General features: G+C 41.5%; 1 protein-coding gene across 2 annotated transcripts in view; it reads left to right on the forward strand.

Annotated features, from left to right (window-relative positions):
• The window catches only part of LOC130839444 (axoneme-associated protein mst101(2)-like), a 29,527-nt gene extending 11,206 nt beyond the window's left edge, over positions 1-18,321 (forward strand). For both annotated transcript variants that reach the window (XM_057713695.1, XM_057713694.1), the window contains exons 4-20: positions 2,513-2,723; positions 3,776-3,824; positions 4,215-4,399; positions 5,831-5,948; positions 6,270-6,428; positions 6,777-6,967; positions 8,397-8,481; positions 8,839-8,994; positions 9,374-9,538; positions 9,883-10,070; positions 14,550-14,598; positions 14,980-15,138; positions 15,483-15,641; positions 15,986-16,144; positions 16,489-16,647; positions 17,000-17,187; positions 18,168-18,321. In XM_057713695.1, the coding sequence (XP_057569678.1) occupies positions 2,607-2,723; positions 3,776-3,824; positions 4,215-4,399; positions 5,831-5,948; positions 6,270-6,428; positions 6,777-6,967; positions 8,397-8,481; positions 8,839-8,994; positions 9,374-9,538; positions 9,883-10,070; positions 14,550-14,598; positions 14,980-15,138; positions 15,483-15,641; positions 15,986-16,144; positions 16,489-16,647; positions 17,000-17,187; positions 18,168-18,233 (2,352 nt within the window). In that variant the 5' untranslated portion in view covers positions 2,513-2,606 and the 3' untranslated portion in view covers positions 18,234-18,321. The remainder of the gene's footprint in view (positions 1-2,512; positions 2,724-3,775; positions 3,825-4,214; positions 4,400-5,830; positions 5,949-6,269; positions 6,429-6,776; positions 6,968-8,396; positions 8,482-8,838; positions 8,995-9,373; positions 9,539-9,882; positions 10,071-14,549; positions 14,599-14,979; positions 15,139-15,482; positions 15,642-15,985; positions 16,145-16,488; positions 16,648-16,999; positions 17,188-18,167) is intronic.
• The last annotated feature ends 1,313 nt before the right edge of the window (positions 18,322-19,634 follow it).

Raw genomic sequence — 19,634 nt, forward strand, 5'->3', positions numbered from 1 at the left:
TCATAGCTGAGACAACACAGATTAGTTTTATAAAAAAGACTTTACAGTAAAATCCACGTTTTTTTGCAGTTTCCCTTAATCTTGTCCCTGAAAGGGGGAATGCAAATCTAGTGATTATGATGTAGCAACTGGGGTTATATTTTACCTCCATATTACTTATTCCTCAGAACCTGAAGAATCCAGTAAAGGAAGGGTGAACAGAAATGGTGTGTTTTCAGCAGGTTATTGTTTTGATGTTTGTTTGTTCTAATGAATAATTTATTCTCACAACTCCTAACTCTGGAATTTACAGTTCATAGAATGCATTAAAATACATTAATGGATTAATTTGTCACTGTAGTTTTTGCAGATTAATTTTCACCTAATATCAAGGAATAAAAGCATGAAAATATATCTTTCACAAATCTGAGGTGATCTGGAGCCCCTGGTGAGCACTACCTGTGCCAGAAGAAAGCCAGGTCTGGCAACTGTGGAGTGGTGTGTGGCATGAGGGCTGACTCTGCAGAAGTAAGAGGAGCCCATCAGATCACAAGAAGACACTACAGAGAATCTTTTTGGCACAGGATAGTCAACAAAAAGCCCCTGGAAGTTACTGAGCAAGGAGTATGGCAGAACCAATGTTTTTGAGGAGGATTATTTTGCCAGGTGGTTGGGTGCAAAGCATAGAATATGCAACCAGACCTTCCAGGTTTCAAATCCTGGTTCTACCACTTACTCACTATGTGCTTTGGGCAAATACCTTAGATTTCTGAGCCCTACTAATCTCATTTGCAAAGTGGGCATAGTAAGGGATGAGGACAGGGATGTAAGTCAGGCATATATGGGGAATGTAAGCAAATATTAGACCATCAATAAATGCTTAAATAGTTTTATTTTGTAGAAGCAAAACATTGGAGACAACACTTTGTATTTCATCACTGGCTTCAGCAGAGACTTTGGAGATGAGGCAGCACTCTTCAGGGTCATGCATTAGCCCACATTTTGTGCCATAGAAAAGTACACAAGTGCTGACGTACATGTGCGTAAGATAACTCTGAGGCAAGAGGATGACTGTGATTATACTGCACTGTGAGACTCTCCTGGGTTTTCACGTTACCATAGCCTCGAAGGAGACATCCTCGATAAGTGCTAACCTCAGAGAGAACGCAAACAATGTGTATTTTTTAACCCAGAGAAATCTAAATTTCAAACAATTGGATCCTTAAAGCTAGGGGGAGTTTCAACAGGGAGAAATGTAATCTCCTATACCTGCCCTAATTACTTACCTCTCATCTATTTTATTCATTTAAAATTTGTTTTTACTGATATAAAACTGATATATAACATGGTGTAAGTTTAAAGTGTACAAGGTGTTGATTTGATACATTTATATATTGAAGTATGATTATCGCTGTAGCCATAGCTAACCTCTCTATCACGTTACCTAAGTATTAAGGTTTTTTGTTGTTGTTTTTTGTTTGTGTTCTGTTTTTTGGTTTTTGTATTGGGAATGATTAAGATCTAGTCTCTTAGAAACTTTGAAATTTATAATGTAGTATTGTTGTCTATAATCTCTATGCTGTGCATTAGCTCTCCAACTAATTTATCTATTAGTTGAAATTTTGCATCCTTACACCAGATGTCCCCAACTCCACACCCTGCCACCATCCTCTTGTAACCACCATTCTACTCTGTTTTTAACAAGTTTAGCTATTTTAGACTCCACACATAAGTGGTATCAATCAGTATTTTTCTTTCTCTGTCTGACTTATCTCGCTTACTAGGATGCCCTCAAGGTCCACACGTTGTCATAAATAACAGCATTTGCTTCTTTCTCAGGGAGAAATTATAATTCCTTATACAGATGTACCACAACTTTTTATCCATTCATCCATTGATGGACACTTCGGTTGTTTCCATATCTTGGCTATGGGACTAATGTCACAGTAAACATGGGAGTGTATATATCTTTTCAATATCTGATTTCCATTTCCTGTGGGTGAATACCCAGAAGCAGAAGTACTGGATCATATAGTAGTTCTACTTTTAATTATCTGAGGAATATTCATTCTGTTTTTCATAGTGGCTGAACCAATTTCTGTTCCTCCCAGCAGGGCACAAGGGTTCCTTTACCTTCACATCCTTACCAATATAGGTCTCTTGTCTTCTTGATAATAACCATTCTAGCAGGTGTGAAGTGATACTTCATTGTGGCTTTGATGTGTATTTCCCTGATGATTAGTGGTGTTGAGCATCTTTTCATGTACCTGTGAGCCATTTGGACGTCTAATTTGAAACATTTATTTTATTCCTATGCCCACTCTATAATTGGATTGTTTATTTAAATTTTTGTTGTTACAGAGTTGTGTGATTGTGCAATAACCTGGAGAACCATAAAGATTAATAGAAAGAAAACACTAATTGAATAGGAGATGTGGTTTATGAAGATTTTCATACTACATAGGATTAAAAAAATCATTTTAGATTTATTGATCATTGATCATTGCTTCTGTAAATCTCCTGCCTTATCCAGGACTGTGGATTCTTGTGGTGGTCTTCTGGATGCCTCAACAACAGGTGGTTTCTTGTGTGGAGAACCTCTGTCCTAGTGTGGAAGTTAAGTGGCTATGCAGAAGGAGTTTCCCATAAAAACCGTCCCAGCACTGTCAAAGGTGGCCTATAGACAAGACGTAATGGAGTACTCCACCAAATATGACAAACCGGAGTCACTGAAGCAGTACACGGTAATTTGTCTCCATTGTTGATTCTTCATGTTACCTCCGCTACCTTGAGACCACAGGTTTACTATCATTCATAGTAGAAGGATCCCGATTCTTTTGAGTGAGAGAGTTCTAATAGACTATATTCTTCCAATTTATCTCCTCTCCCAGGCTAAGGCACTTTTTCTGGAAATCTGTCTGACCTCTGAAACAAAGTGCAGACACTCAGATGTCCTCCTTGACTGAATACCTGTAAACACACTTAAGTTATTTTGAGCTTGTTGCTTTTACTGCACACTCTCTCCCATTCATAGTAAGCCAAGTTCCACTGGGAAGATACTTCTTACCAGATCTTTCTTTATCTTTACTTTGCTTTTACTCGTGTTACTGTTAATCATGCCCTGTAGATAGAATCTCAGGGTGCTACAGCTGCGAGGAACCATAGAGTTATGGAATACAAACCCAACATTTCACACAGAAGGCTCAGGGAACTTGGAAACTTACTAGCAGTCTTGAAGAGAGTATTTCAGTTTTTTCTTTTCCTGAAATGGGAGTAATTCTAGTTTCTTTAAACAATTTTATTGAGCTATAAAACAAACACTGTAAATTTAATGAATTTAAAATGTACAGTCGCTACACATGTACGAATATAAATGTACAATGATTTTACACGGGGAAGGTGTTTTTGGAAATCTTCCTGGAAAAGGTGTGGGATATAAATTGTGAAATATTTTTATATATTATCCAGGGTGGGATGTCTCCAGAAGAACCGCAAGCAGAAAAAAAATTGTGAAAAATATGAAAGCATTCAAGGTTACCTATTTGTAAAACTGCTCATTCTTCTGACTGGTGGAAGCTAGCATGTGGCAGGGGTGGGGTGGGAGGGGTTGGTGGGGCAGGAAACACTGGCAAGGAGGCTGCAGGGGTAGCAAGGTAGGCAGAATCTCGGAGAATTTACTTGCAGGCAGTTGGAAGCAACCAGCGAATGTTATTAAGAACAGTTCATTTGTCAGACTATTTCAATGGAATTCCAGGTTTGACCTGCCTGACATGTCTTTGCCCACTTCTGTCTCCAGAGGCCAGAGAAGATAAAAGAGGAGCTAGAGGAATGCTGCATGAATGAAGGTGAGCTCCTTCATGATACAGAAAAGACCTTAGCAGGTACAGGAGAAAACTCAGCTCATAGTGGGGTGGGTTGGTTCCTGCAATGCCCTCTGAGATTCTGACAGGTGGAACTTCCAGAAGCAGGACCTTTTGCTTCTATGAACACACTCTGTTTCATCTCAAAATAGCAAGGGGAGTTGTGGTTGTAGGCCCAGGCAGCCAGTCAGGGTCTTTCCTAGCACATTCTCACACCTACCCTTATGTGTGGTCACAGGTGAATTCAGACGTGTTCATCTGCTTTTCTGAGACCGTTTGGTCACTGAGAAAGTGGAGATTTGGGGGATGAGAGGATGTAGCTTTCAGGATTGACTGTTGTTTTCTTCCCTCTCTAACATCTTCCTGGAGCAACAGAGCAGGCCAAAAGAGAGGCTGCTGAGAGGGAAAAGGAACTTCTTGAACAAAAGATTAAAGAGCTGCTGCAAACGTCAGAGGACCAAGAAAGAGCCTTCGAGGCATTTAGAGTCAAAGTGACAGAGGAGTTGACAAAAAGAGACAACCTTCTGAGAAAGATGAACGAGAGGATTGAGATGCTGGAGGTAACCTGGTCTGGGTCTGGGCAGCGACTATGGAAATAGTCCTCGAACCTCAGGAAGGGATCAGTGAAAATTAAAGCAAAGTCATAGAGAATAGTACCCTTGTCATTTACTGCTTTTGATGCATTAGAAGCTCTGAGATTTTAATGGCTTGTATCCAAGCATTTGCGTTCTGATGACAGTGAGTTTCTGAAGATTTCAGGAGGATCTTGGTACCTCCAAGAATTTATAGAATATAAATAACTTCCCCAGGGTTTGTGGTGCTTTTTTGAGGGATTCCTGGATGACCTCATGGAGTCAGTGTTATATGGGGTAGATAGTGTAACTGAGTGTATTTAATATAAGCAAGAGAAGTTACTGAAGCAGTACATGTAATTTGTCTTAATAGTTGATTCTTCATGTTACCTCTTACTACCTCGAGGCTACCTTACTGGCCACAGATTTACTATTATTTGTAGTAATAGGATCCTGATTCCTGTGAGTAAGAGAGTCTAAATCACTATATTACTGCAAGTTGTCTCCTCTTCTAAACTCAGGCACTTTTTCTGGAAATCTGTCTGACCTCTGAAGCAAAGCAAAGGCACTCAGATGTCCTCCTTCACTGAACACGTGCAAAGTTTTCTTAAGTGCTTGGAACACACTTAGGTTATTTTGAGCTTGTTGCATTTTCTGTACTTCTCTCCATTCACAGTAAGCCAAGTTCCTCTGGGAAGATGCTCTTAGCAGATCATTCTTATCTTTACTTTGCTTTTAGTTGAATTACTGTTAATCATACCCTGTAGATAAAATCTCAGGATGCTACAGCTGCAGTGAACCATAGATATTATATAACGTAAATCCAACATCTCACAAGCACGGCTCAGGGAGTTGACACTTATTAGCAGCCGTAAAGAGAGTACTGCAATATTTTTTCTGAGATGGAGTAATTCAACTTTCTTTAAGCAGTTTTATTGAGATGTAATACAAAAACTATCAGTATAAATTTTATTTATTAATAGTATACAATTGATACAAGTGTGCCAATGTAAATGTACAATGATTTCACATGGGGAAGGTTTTTTCTGAAATCTTCCTGGACGAGGCATATGAAGTAAATTTTGAAAAATTTGTAAATCTTATTCAAGGTGGGATGTTATCAGAAGAGCCACAAGCAGAAAAAACAGCATATGAAAAATATAAAAGCCCCCAAGGTTACATATTTGTAAAGCTGTACACTCTTCTGACTGGTGGAAGCTAGCATGTGGTGCGGGGAGCAACACTGGCAAGGAGGTTCAAGGGGTAGCGAGGTAGGCAAGAAAATTTACTGGAAAACTCACTTGTAGGCAGTGGGAAGCAACCAGGGAATGTTATTTGAAACAGTTCATTTCTCAGAATATTTCAGTGGAACTTCCAGTTTGACCTGCCTGACATATGTTTGCACCTTTGTGTCTCCAGATCTTAAGAAAGATAATAGAGGAAAAAGAAGAACATTACATGAAGAAATGTGAGCTCCTTCATGGTTCAGAAAAGACCTCAGCAGACACAGCAGGGGGCTTAGCTCACAGTGGGGTAGGTAGGTTTCTGCAGTGCCCGCTCACGCTCTCACAGGAGGAACCTCCAGAAGCAGGGAGCTTCCTCACCTCCTGTGAACTCCCTCTGCTTCATCTGAAAGGAACAAGGAGAGCTGTGGTTGTAGGTCCAGCCAGCCAGTCATGGCCTTTCCTGGCACATTCTCACACCTGCCCTTATGTGTGGTCATAGGTGAATTCAGATGTGTCCATCTGCTTTCTCCAGAAAGTTTGGTCACTAAGAATGTGGAGGGTTAGGGGATGAGGGGTTGTAGCTGTCAGCGTTGACTGTTGATTCCTTCCTCTCTAAAATCTTCCTGGAACAGAAGAGCAGGCCAAAAGAGAAGCAGCTGAGAGGGAAAAAGACCCTCGTGAGCAAAAGGTTAAAGAGCTGCAGCAAAAGTTGGATGACCAAAAGAGAGTCTTGGAGGGAATGAGAGCCAAATTGACAGAAAGGATGAAAGAAATAGAGAAGACCTCAGCAGGTACATGGGAGGGTTCTGCTCAGAGTGGGATGGGGAGGTTCCTACAATACCCTGTGAGACTCTGACGGGAGGAACTTCCAGAAGCAGGACCTTCTCCTTCTATGAACATACTCAGTTTCATCTCAAAATAACAAGGGGAGTTGTGGTTGTAGGTCCAGGCAGCCAGTCAGGGCCTTTCCTAGCACATTCCCAAAACTGCCCTTGATATGTGGTCACAGGTGAATTCAGATGTGTCCATCTGCTTTTCTGAGACAGTCTGGTCACTGAGAAAGTAGAGGGTTGGGTGCTGGAGGGTGTAGCTCTCAGGGCTGACTTTTGTTTTCTTTCCTCTCTAACATCTTCCTGGAGAAGAAGAGTGGGCCAGCGGAGGGGCAGCTGAGAGGGGAGAGGAGCCTCTTGAACCAAAGGTTAAAGAAGTACAGCCAAAGATGGAGGACCAAGAGAGAGTCTTCAAGGGATTTACAGTCAAACTGACAGAGGACATTAGAGAAAAAAACAACCATCTGAGAAAAAATATCGAGAGGATTGAGATGCTGGAGGTAACCTGATCTGGTCAGAGCAGTGACGGTGGAGCAATGCCCCGGAACCTCAGGAAAGGATGGGTAGAAAATTAAAGCATAGTCGTAGAGAGAAGAACCATTGTCTTTTACTGCTTTTGATTCACTAGAAGCCTTGAGATTTTAATGGCTTATACCCAGGCACTTGAATTCAGTTCACAGATAGCTTTTGAAGTGTCCAGGAGGACCTTGGACCTCCAGGCATTTATAGAATATAAATAACCTTCCCAGGGCTTGTGCTGATGTTTTGAGAGATTCCTGAATGATCTCATGGAATCAGTATTAAATGGGGTTCCCTGGCTTAACAAGCGGTCATTCTCACTGAGCACTGTATATTTGATATAAGCGGGAAGAGCATTGAAGCAGTACATGGTGATTTGTCTGAATAGTTGATTCTTCATGTCCCCCTCACCACCTAAAGGCCATCCTATTGGCCACAGATTTACTGCTGTTCGTAATAGAAGGATCCTGATTTCTCTGAATGAGAGAGTTCTGATAGACTATATTACTCTATTACAAACTGAAGCACTTTTTCTGGAAATGTGTCTGACCTCTGAAGCAACGTCAGTACAGGCACTCAGATGTCCTCCTCGACGGAACACTTGCAACATTTTCTTATATGCTTGGAATAGATTTAAGTTATTTAGAGATTGTCACTTTTTCTGTACTTCTCTCCATTTACAGTAACCCAAGTTCCTCTGCGGAGCTTGTCTTACCAGATTTATCTTTATCTTTATTATTGTTTTAGTTGTATCATTGTTAATCATACACTATAGATAGAATCTGAGGAAGCTACAGCTGTGAGGAACTATGGATTTTATATAAAGCAAAGCCTACATTTTACCTGGAAGGCTCGGGTAATAAAAACACTTACTAGTAGGCTTAAAGAGAGTATTTCAGTATTTTTTTCTGAGATGTAGTAATTCAAGTTTATTTAAACAGTGTATTGAGATGTAATTCACAAGCCATAAATTTCATGCATTTATACAATTGATACAAATTTTTGAACGTAAAAGTACAATGATTTCACATGAGGAAGGTGGTTTAGCAAATCTTCCTGGAATTGATGTGTGATGTAAATTTTGAAAAATTTGTACATATTATCCATGGTGGGATGTTAACCTGAAGAGCAAGAAGCAGAAAAAATAGCATATGAAAAATATGAAAGAGCCCCAGGTTATATATTTGTAAAACTGCACGTTATTCTGACTGATGGAACCTCCATGGATGCTGGAAGCAACACTGGAAGAGGAGGCTGAAGGGGTAGCGAGGTAGGCAAGTCATGGAAACTACTTGTAGGCAGTTGGACACAACCAGAGAATGTTATTCGGAACAGTTCTTTTCTTGGAATATTTCAATGGAAGTTCAGGTTTGACCTGCCTGACATACCTTTGCCACTTTGTGTCTCCAGAGCATAGAGGTGATAAAGGAGGAACTAGAGGAATGCTGGATGAAGACAGATGAGCTCCTTTATGATGCAGCAAAGACCTCAGAAGGTAGAGGGGAGGGCTCACCTCACAGTGGGTGGGGAGGTTCCTGCAGTGCCCTCTGAGACTCTGACAGGAGGAACTTCCAGAAGCAGGAGGCTTCTTCTCCTTCTGGGAACACACTCTGCTTTATCTGAAAATAACAGTGTGAGTTGTGGTTTTATATCCAGCCAGCCAGTTTGGCTTTTTCCTAACACATTCCCAAATCTGTCCCTGATATGTAGTTACAGGTGAATATACCCACGGCCATCTCCTTTATCATGGCCACTTGGTCACTGAGAAAGTGGAGGTTTAGTGGATGGAGGAGGTAGTGCCTCTCAGGGCTGACTGTTGTTTTCTTCCCTCTCTGAAATCTCGGATGAGCAGAATGCGCTGAAAGAGAGCCATCAGAGAAGGAAAAGGCGCTTCTAGAGCAAAAGTATAAAGAGATTTGCCGGAAGGTGGAGGACCAAGAAAAAGGCTTCGAAGAATTTATGGGCAAAATGATAGAGAAAATAAGCAAAAGAGAAAAGACCTCAGCAGGTACATGGATGGGCTCAGCACACAATGGGATGAGTAGGTTCCTGCAATGCGCTTTGAGAAGTCTGATGGGAGGAACTTCCAGAAGCAGGGAGCTTCCTCTCGTTCTGTGAACACATTCTGTTACATCAGAAAATAACAACGCGAGTTGTGTTTGTAGGTCCAGCCTGCCAGTCAGGGATTTTCCTAGGAGATTCTCCACCCTGCCCTCGGTGTGTGGACACTGGTGCATTCAGACATTTCCATCTGCTTTTTTTTTTTTCCCATCTACTTTTTGACAACAGTTTGGTCACTAGGAAGTTGGAGGCTTGGGATGGTGAAGGGTTATAGCTCTCAGATCTAACTGTTGTTTCCTTCCCTCTCTAACATCTTCCTGAAACAGAAGAGTGTGCCAGAAGAGTGGCAGCTGAGAGGGAAAATGAGCTTCTTGAGCAAAAAGTTAAAGAGCTGCAGGAAAAGTTGGAGGACCAAGAAAGAGTCTCTGAGGGATTAAGAGTCAAAATGACAGAGGAGATAAGAGAAAGAGAAAAGAACTCAGCATGTACAGGTGAGGGTTCAACTCACAGTGGAGTGCGTCGTTTCCTGTGGTGCCCCCTGAGACTCTGATAGGAGGAACTTCTAGAAGCAAGGAGCTTTCTCTTGTTCTGTGAACAACTCTGCTACATGTGAAAATAACAAGGTGAACCTGTGTTATACATCGAGGTAGGTAGTCAACCCCTTTCCTGGCACATTCTCACACCTGCCCTTATGTGTGGTCACAGGTGAATTTTCACATGTCCATCTGCTTTTCCCAGACAGCTGGGTGACTCAGAAAGCAAGGGTTGTTGGGGGCGGTTTAGCTCTCAGTGCTGACTGTTGTTTTCTTTTCTCTCTAAAATCTTCTGGGAGCAGAAGAGCTGGCCAAACGAGAGGTTGCTAAGTGGGAAAAGAAGCTTCTTGAGCAAAAGATTAAAGAACTACAGCAAGAGCTGAAGGACCAAGAAAGCCCCTTCGAGGGATTTAGAGTCAAAATCACAGACAAGATGAGAGAAGGTGACAGTCTTCTAAGAAAGATGAATAAGAGGATTCAGATGCTGGAAGTATGTCTGGTCTGGGTCAGGGAACAAAGCCTGGAACTTCAAGAAGGGATGGGTGAAAATTAAAGCAAAATCATAGAGAGAAGCGCTGTGGTCCTTTGCTGCCTTTGGTTCACTAGAAGCCCTTAGTTTTTAATGGCTTCTAACCAGGCACTTTAGTTTGGTGAACAGTGAGTTTCTGAAGAGTCCATGAGGACCTTGGTACCTCCACGCATTTACAGAATATAAATAACTTTCCCAGAGTTTGTGGTGCTGCTTTGAGCGATTTCTAGATGATCTCATGGAGCCAATATTAAATGGGGTTTCCAGGGTTATCAGGTGGATATTCTAATTGAGTGTATCTAATATAAGCAAGAGATGTTGCTGAAGCAGTACGTGTAACTTGTCTTAACAGTTGATTCTACATGTTACCCCCCATTACCTCAAGGCCACATTATTGGCCACATATTTATTGCCATTCATAATAGAAGGATCCTGATTCCCCTGAGTAAGAGAGTTCTAATAGTCGATATTACTCTATTCATCTCCTTTTTTTCCAAACTCACTTTTCCTGGAAATCTGTCTGACCTCTGAAGCAAAGTCAGGCACTCAGATGTCCTCCTTGACTAAACACTTGCAAAGTTCCCATATGTCCCTTGGAATACACTTTTTAAAAAATTAATTAATTTATTGGCTGTGTTGGGTCTTCGTTGCTGCACACGGGCTTTCTTTAGTTGTGGTGAGCAGGGGCCACTCTTCATTGTGGTGCTCGGGCTCCTCATTTTGGTGGCTTCTCTTGTTGTGGACCATGGGTGCCTGGGTTTCAGTATTTTGTGGCACATGGGCTCAACAGCTGTGGCTCACGGGCTCTAGAGCGCAGGCTGAATAGTTGTGGTGCACGGGCATAGTTGCTCCATGGCATGTGGAATCTTCCTGGAGTAGGGATTGAAGCCATGTCCCCTGCATTGGCAGGCAGATTCTTAACCACTGCACCACCAGGGAAGTCTGGAACACACTTATTTTGATCTAGTTGTTTTTCTATGCGCTCTCTTCCATTCATAGGAACCCAAGTTCCTCTGGGAAGATTCTATTACCAGGTCTTTCTTTATATTTACTTTGCTTTTAATTGTATTACTGCTAATCATACCCTGTAGATAGAAACTCAGAATGTTAGAGCTATGAGGAAGCACAGAGATTATACTGCTTTACACTGTTGTGCTAGTTTTTGCTGTACAACAAAGTGGATCAGCTGTATTTATACATATATCTCTATATCCTCTCCCTCCCGCGACTCCTTCCCACCCTCCCTGTCCCAGCCCTCTAAGTCATCACCCATCATCGAGTTGATCTCCCTGTGTTATGCAGGAGCTTCCCACTAGCTACCTATTTTAGATTTGGTAGTGTATATATGTCATTGCTACTGTCTCACTTCGTCCCAGCTTCCACTTCAGCACCGACTCCCTGCCCTTTGTCCTTGAGTCTGTTCTCTACATCTGCATCTTTATTCTTGCCCTGTCACTGGGTTCATCAGTACCATTTTTTAGATTCCATATATATGAGTTAGCATATGGTATTTGTTTTTCTCTTTCTGGCTTACTTCGCTCTGTGTGACAGTCTCTAGGTCTATTCACCTCATTGCATATAGCTCAATTTCATTCCTTTTTATGGCTGAGTAATATTCCTTTGTTATATGTGCCACATCTTCTTTATCCATTCCTCTGTTGATGGGCATTTAGGTTGCTTCCATGTCCTGGCTATTGTAAATAGTGCTGCAGTGAACATTGTGGTACATGTTTCTTTTTGGATTCTTGTTTTCTCTGGGTATATGCCCAAGAGTGGGATTGTTGGGTCATGTGGTAGTTCTATTTTTAGTTTTTTAAGGAACCTCCATACTGTTTTCCATAGTGGCTGTACTGATTTACATTCCCACCAACAGTGTAGGAGGGTTCCCTTTTTTTTATATATATATATATTTTTTTTAATTTATTATTTTTTTGGGGGTACACCAAGTTCAATCATCTGTTTTTATACACATATCCCCGTATTCCCTCCCTTCCTTGACTCCCCGCACCTCGAGTCCCCCCCACCCTCCCCACCCCAGTCCTCTAAGGCATCTTCCATCCTCGAGTTGGACTCCCTTTGTTATACAACAACTTCCCACTGGCTGTCTATTTTACAGTTGGTAGTATATATATGTCTGTGCTACTCTCTTGCTTCTTCTCAGCTTCCCCTTCACCCCCCGCCCCCTCCCAAACCTCGAGTTCTCTAGTCCATTTTCTGTATCTACGTCCTTGTTCTTGTCACTGAGTTCATCAGTACCATTTTTAGATTCCGTATATGTGAGTTAGCATACAATATTTGTCTTTCTCTTTCTGACTTACTTCACTCTGGATGACAGACTCTAGGTCTATCCACCTCATTACATATAGCTCCATCTCATCCCTTTTTATAGCTGAGTAATATTCCATTGTGTATATATGCCACATCTTCTTTATCCATTCATTTGTTGATGGGCATTTAGGTTGCTTCCATGTCCTGGCTATTGTAAATAGTGCTGCAATAAGCATTATGGTACAAGTTTCTTTTGGGATTATGGTTTTCTTTGGGTATATGCCCAGGAGTGGGATGACTGGATCATATGGCAGTTCTATTTGTAGTTTTTTAAGGAACCTCCAAATTGTTTTCCATAGTGGCTGTACCAACTTACATTCCCACCAACAGTGCAGGAGAGTTCCCTTTTCTCCACACCCTCTCCAACATTTGTTGTTTCCAGATTTTGTGATGATGGCCATTCTGATTGGTGTGAGGTGATACTCATTGTGGCTTTGACTTGCATTTCTCTGATGATGAGTGATGTTGAGCCTCTTTTCATGTGTTTGTTGCCCATCTGTATGTCTTCTTTGGAGAAATGTCTATTTAGGTCTTCTGCCCATTTGTGGATTGGGTTATTTGCTTTTTTGGTATTAAGGTGCATGAGCTGCTTGTATATTTTGGAGGTTAATCCTTTGTCCGTTGTTTCATAGGCAACTATTTTTTCCCATTCTGAGGGTTGCCTTTTAGGCTTGTTTATGGTTTCTTTCACTGTGCAAAAGCTTTTAAGTTTCATGAGGTCCCATTTGTTTATTCTTGATTTTATTTCCATGATTCTAGGAGGAGGGTTCCCTTTTCTCTGCGCTCTCTCCTGCATTTATTGTTTCTAGATTTTTTTGTTGATGGCCATTCTGATGGGTGTGAGGTGATACCTCATTGTGGCTTTGACTTGCATTTCTCTAATGATTAGTGATATTGAGCATCTTTTCATGTGTTTCTTAGCCATCTGCATGTCTTCTTTGGAGAAATGTCTATTTAGGTCTTCCGCCCATTTGTGGATTGGGTTATTTGCTTTTTTGGTATTAAGCTGCATGAGCTGCTTGTATATTTTGGATATTAATCCTTTGTCACTTGCTTCTTTGGCAAATATTTTCTCTCATTCTGAGGGCTGTCTTCTTGTTTTATTTATGGTTTCTTTTGCTGTGCAAAAGCTTTTAAGTTTCATTAGGTCCCATTTGTTTATTTTTTATTTTATTTCCATTATTCTAGGAGGTGAGTCAAAAAGGATCTTTTTTTGATGTATGTCATAGAGTGTTCTGCCTCTGTTTTCCTCTAGGAGTTTTATAGTGTCTGGCCTTACTTTTAGGTCTTTAATCCATTTTGAGTTTATTTTTGTGTATGGTGTTAAGAAGTGTTCTAATTTCATTCTTTCATGTAGCTGTCCAATTTTCCCAGCACCACTTATTGAAGAGGCTTTCTTTTTTCCATTGTATATTCTTGCCCCCTTTGTCAAAGATAAGGTGCCCATATGTGCTTGGGTTTACCTCTGGGGTCTCTATTCTTTTCCATTGATCTATATTTCTGTTTCTGAAGCACAGAGATTGTATAATGTAAACCCAAAATTTCACACGGAAAGTTTAGGGACTTAAGCCACTTCCTAGAAGCCATGATAGAGTATTTCATTTTTCTAAGATGGAGTGGTTCAAGATTCTTTTAGCAATTTTATTGAGTAAAATTCACAAACCATAATTTCATGCATTTAAAATATATAATTGATAAAAATTTACCAAAGTATTTACAGTGATTTCACTTGGGGAAGGTGCTTTAGGGAATCTTCCTGGAAGAGGAGTGTGATGTAAATTTTGCAAATTTGTACAAATATGTACAATATTATCCAAGGTGGGATGCTACCTGAAGAGTCGCAAGCAGTAAAATATAGCATATGAAAAAATATGAAAGCATCCAAAGTTATCTATTTGTAAAACTGCACACCCTTCTGACTGGGAACTTAGCATGGGTGGTAAAAACTGGCAAGGGGGCTAGAGAGGTGGAGAGGTAGGATCTGGAAAATTTACTCATAGGTAGTGGGAAGTAACCAGGGAATGTTATTTAGAACAGTTCATTTCTCAGAATATTTCATGGAAGTTCAGGTTAGACCTAGCTGACATGTCTTTGCCTCTTTCTGGTCTCCAGAGCTTACTGAGGATACCAGAAAAACTACAGGAATGCTACATAAAGAAAGGTGAGCTTCTTTGTGATGCAGAAATGAACCTAGCACATACAGGGGAGGGCTTAGCTCACAGTGGGATGGGTAGTTTCTTGCAACACCCTCTGAGACTCTGACCAAAGGAACTTCCAAAAGCAGGGACCTTCTCCTTCTGTGAACACACTCTGCTACATCTGAGAAAATAAGGCTAATTGTGATTATAGGTCCAGCCAGTCAGTCCAGGCCTTTCCTAGAAGATTCCCAAGCCTGCACTTGTGTGTGATCACAGATGTGTTTAGACATGTCCTTTTTCACAACAGTTTGCTCACTGACAGAGTGGAAGGTTGAGGTGTGGTGGGCTCTACCTCTCAGGGCTGACTGTTGTTTTCTTCTCTATCTAAAATCTTCTTGGAGCAGAAGAGCAGGCCAAAAGAGAGGCAGCTGAAAGGGAAAAGGAGCCTCTTGCACAAAAGGTTAAAGAATTGCAGCAAAAGTTAGAGGACCAAGAAAGAGTCTTCAAGGTATTAAGAGCCAAAATGACAGAGGAGTTGAATGAAAGGAAGAAAGCCTCAGCAGGTACATAGGAGGGTTGAGCTCACAGTGGGGTGGGTAGGTTCCTGCAATGCCCTCTGAGATGCTGACAGGAGGAGTTTCCAGAAGCTCCTCTCCTATGAACATACTCTGCTTTGTCTGAAAGTAACAAGGAGAGTGTGGTTGTAGCTCCATCCAGCCAGTTAGAGCCTTTCCTAGCACATTCCCCAAACTGCCCTTGATGTGTTGTCACAGATGTGTTTAGACATGTCCACCTGCTTCTTCATGACAGTTTGGTCACTGCGAATGTGGAGGGTTGGGAATTGGGGGGTTGTAGCTCTCAGATCTGACTGTCAGTTCTTTCCCTCTCAAACATCATCCTGGAGCAGAAGAGCAGGCCAAAAGAGAGGCAGCTGAGAGGGAAAAGGAGTCTCTTGAACAAAAGGTTAAAGAGCTGCAGCAAAATCTGGAGGATCAAGAAAGAGTCTTTGAGGTATCAAGAGCCAAAATGACAGAGGAGTTGAATGAAAGGAAGAAAGCCTCAGCAGGTACATGGAAGGGTTGAGCTCACAGCGGGGTCGGTAGGTTCCTGCAATGCCCTCTGTGATGCTGACAGGAGGAGCTTCCAGAAGCGTGTCTCCTATGAACACACTCTGCTTCATCTGAAAGTAACAAGGAGAGTGTGGTTGTAGCTCCATCCAGCCAGTTAGAGCCTTTCCTAGCACATTCCCCAAACTGCCCTTGATGTGTCATCACAGGTGTGTTTAGACATGTCCACCTGCTTCTTCATGACAGTTTGGTCACTGAGAATGTGGAGGGTTGGGAATTGGGGGGTTGTAGCTCTCAGATCTGACTGTCAGTTCTTTCCCTCTCAAACATCATCCTGGAGCAGAAGAGCAGGCCAAAAGAGAGGCAACTGAGAGGGAAAAGGAGTCTCTTGAACAAAAGGTTAAAGAGCTGCAGCAAAATCTGGAGGATCAAGAAAGAGTCTTTGAGGTATCAAGAGCCAAAATGACAGAGGAGTTGAATGAAAGGAAGAAAGCCTCAGCAGGTACATGGAAGGGTTGAGCTCACAGCGGGGTCGGTAGGTTCCTGCAATGCCCTCTGTGATGCTGACAGGAGGAGCTTCCAGAAGCGTGTCTCCTATGAACACACTCTGCTTCATCTGAAAGTAACAAGGGGAGTGTGGTTGTAGCTCCCTCCAGCCAGTCAGGGCCTTTCCTAGCACATTCCCCAAACTGCCCTTGATGTGTCATCACAGGTGTGTTTAGACATGTCCACCTGCTTCTTCATGACAGTTTGGTCACTGCGAATGTGGAGGGTTGGGAATTGGGGGGTTGTAGCTCTCAGATCTGACTGTTGGTTCTTTCCCTCTCAAACATCATCCTGGAGCAGAAGAGCAGGCCAAAAGAGAGGCAGCTGAGAGGGAAAAGGAGTCTCTTGAACAAAAGGTTAAAGAGGTGCAGCAAAATTTGGAAGACCAAGAAAGAGCCTTCGAGGGATTAAGAACTGAAATGACAGAGGAGATAAGAGAAAGTGAAAAGACCCCAGCAGGTACTGGTAGGGCTCAGCTCACCATGGGGTAGGAAGTTTCCTGCAGTACCCTCTGAGAACTATGACAGGAGGAGCTTCCAGAAGCAGAGACCACCTTCTCCTTCCCTGAACACACTCTGCTACATGTGAACACAAAAAGGCCAATTATGGTTGTATGTCTAGCCAGCTAGTCAGCACCTTTCCTAGCATACTCTCATACCTGCCCTTGATGTGTGTTCACAGGTGAATTGAGACATGTCCATTTGCTTTTTTCAAGAAAATTTGGTCACTGAGAAAGTAGACAATTGAGGGGTTGGTGTTGTAGCTTTCAGGTCTGTTGTTTTCTTCCCTATGTATAATCTTCCTGGAGCAGAAGAGCAAGTCAAAAGAGAGGCCGCTGAGAGGGAAAAGGAACTTTTTGAGCAAAAGGTTAAAGAGCTGCAGGAAAAGTTGGAGGACCAAGAAAGAGCCTTCGAGGCATTTAGAGTCAAAGTGACAGTGGAGCTGACAGAAAGAGACAACCTTCTGAGAAAGATGAACGAGAGGATTGAGATGCTGGAGGTAACCTGGTCTGGGTCTGGGCAGTGACTATGGAAATAGTCCTCGAACCTCAGGAAGGGATCAGTGAAAATTAAAGCAAAGTCATAGAGAAAAGTACCCTTGTCATTTACTGCTTTTGATGCATTAGAAGCTCTGAGATTTTAATGGCTTATATGCAGGCATTTGCGTTCTGATGACAGTGAGTTTCTGAAGATTTCAGGAGGATCTTGGTACCTCCAAGAATTTATAGAATATAAATAACTTCCCCAGGGTTTGTGCTGCTGTTTTGAGGGATTCCTGCATGATCTTATGGAGCCAATATTAAACGGGGTTCCCAGGGTTATCAAGTGGATATTCTAACCGATTGTACCCAATATCAATAGAAGCAGGAATTGGTTCACTTTACCAAGCTTCCTGCCAATTTTCAGGAATCCTACTACCCCCAAAGACCCTAAGACAGATCACTGATGACCTAAAACTGTCAAAAAGGCACAGACTTAGAAATATTGGCAACTGACAGCTCCTAATCTGGCTGCAGTTGTTTCCAGGTGAGGATAACCTGCAGGATCAGCCTGCAGTAGAGGGGCAGTTCTCTCTTCTCCCCCTGGAATTGTTTATATCAGTTTTCTCGATCAGCTTAGGAGTTCTCCATCTTTCTAAGATGTGTGTGAGAATTCGTGCCATTCACAGGGAAGGCTCTCACCCAAATCTCATAAATTTGGCTGGAGTATCTTATAACAATTATCCTCATGCCTGGTTAGCATTCTAGGAAAACCCTAGTGATGGGTCAGTATGAGTAAGGTTGCGCCATGCTTCTTCTCACCTTCCAAGCCTAAACTAGGAGATATTCCTGATGAAAATAATATCTTCTCATGATCTATTAAGAAAGAACTCTTTAAAGGAAATCACAGATGATTTTATATATTGTTCACAGAAAACCTTGATTTTGAAATATTGAGACTTTGAAAAGTTTTCCATTTACTAACACCACATATTTTTAGGTCACAGTGAACAATGATAATGACAAGGATTATGAGCAAAATACTGAAAATGACTACACTTCATAGACACGGAAAGACAAAGACAAAGGAAATACTTCATGGGCTTTGTTTTGGCCTCAGATTTGGGAGAAGATAAAACTTGTGGTCACTAATAACCTGGTTTTTTTGTTGTTTTAAATTCTGGTAATATTAAAAGCTTTTATGACAGCTTTGTGATCTGGAGTATTTTTATTTATGTATGCACCTTTTCTTTTTGCATCAAAATTTTAATATAGAAAATAGAAAAATTATCTACTATGGGACATCAATACATGACACATAAAGTATAGAATTAATGTGGCTGGATAGTTAATTTAAATGGAAATGGAAACAACTGAGTTGAAGACAAAGAGAAGGTCAACTTTTTAATATCTTGAAAAAAAGCAACATTCTGAAAGTCATATATGAATAATTATACAAATGAATATGTGTACTGTTTTCTTGAGAGGAAAGGACTAATTTCTCATATAAAACAATCTCTATTACTTCACCAGTAAATTTTATGTGTTTTGAGTTAAAATTTCACAAAGATTGATTGTAAATTTTAAATGGAGCTGGTCAAACAAATTAAAAAGCCATGACAAGAGAAGAAAGATGGTGGTGAAGTAGAAGGACGTGGAGTGTATCCCTCTCCACAGATGCATCAGGAATACACCAAAAGACACAATAATTCCCACAGAGAACCAGCTGAACACCAGCAGAAGACCTCAGACACCAGAAAGGACTGCAAAGATCCTGACATAACTGGTGCTGGGACAAGCAACCTCTGAAGTCTGGACTACTCGATCACAAGTCAAGTAGGAGGCTCTGGGGAGGGAGCACTGAATCCAGGATGCTACACTACTAGGGAGTCCTCAGACACAGGGAAGATTAACTGTAGAGAACTCTCACAGAGCCCTGTATCAGAGTCTAAGATCTGGCTTTGTTCGACTGTCTGCAACTGCCAGTGTTGAATACCTCACACCAAACTACAAACAAGACAGGAACACAAACCCACCCATCAGCACACAGACTACCTAAAGCCATATTAACCTCACAGATATCCTAAAACATACCATCTGACACGGCCCTGCTCATCAGAGAGAAAAGACACAGAGCCACACATTGGAAAGCAGACACCAGACCCCCCCCCACCCACCAGGAAGCCTACTCAAGACACTGGACAAACCCCACCACAGGGGGAAGAGGGCAGAAACAAGAGGAATTACTACTAGGCAGCATAGGGAAAGGAGACAGCAAATCCTATAAATTAGACAAAATGAGAAAACAAAGAAACACCTTGCAGGCAAAGGAGCAAGAAAAAACCCCACAAAACCAAATAAATGAAGAGGAAATAGGAAAATTGCCTGAAAAAGAATTCAGAGTAATGATAGTAAAGATGATCCAAAATCTTGATAACAAAAGAGAGAAAATATAAGAAACATTTAA

This window comes from Hippopotamus amphibius, chromosome 1, assembly GCF_030028045.1.
Source record: "Hippopotamus amphibius kiboko isolate mHipAmp2 chromosome 1, mHipAmp2.hap2, whole genome shotgun sequence".
NCBI lineage: Eukaryota > Metazoa > Chordata > Mammalia > Artiodactyla > Hippopotamidae > Hippopotamus > Hippopotamus amphibius.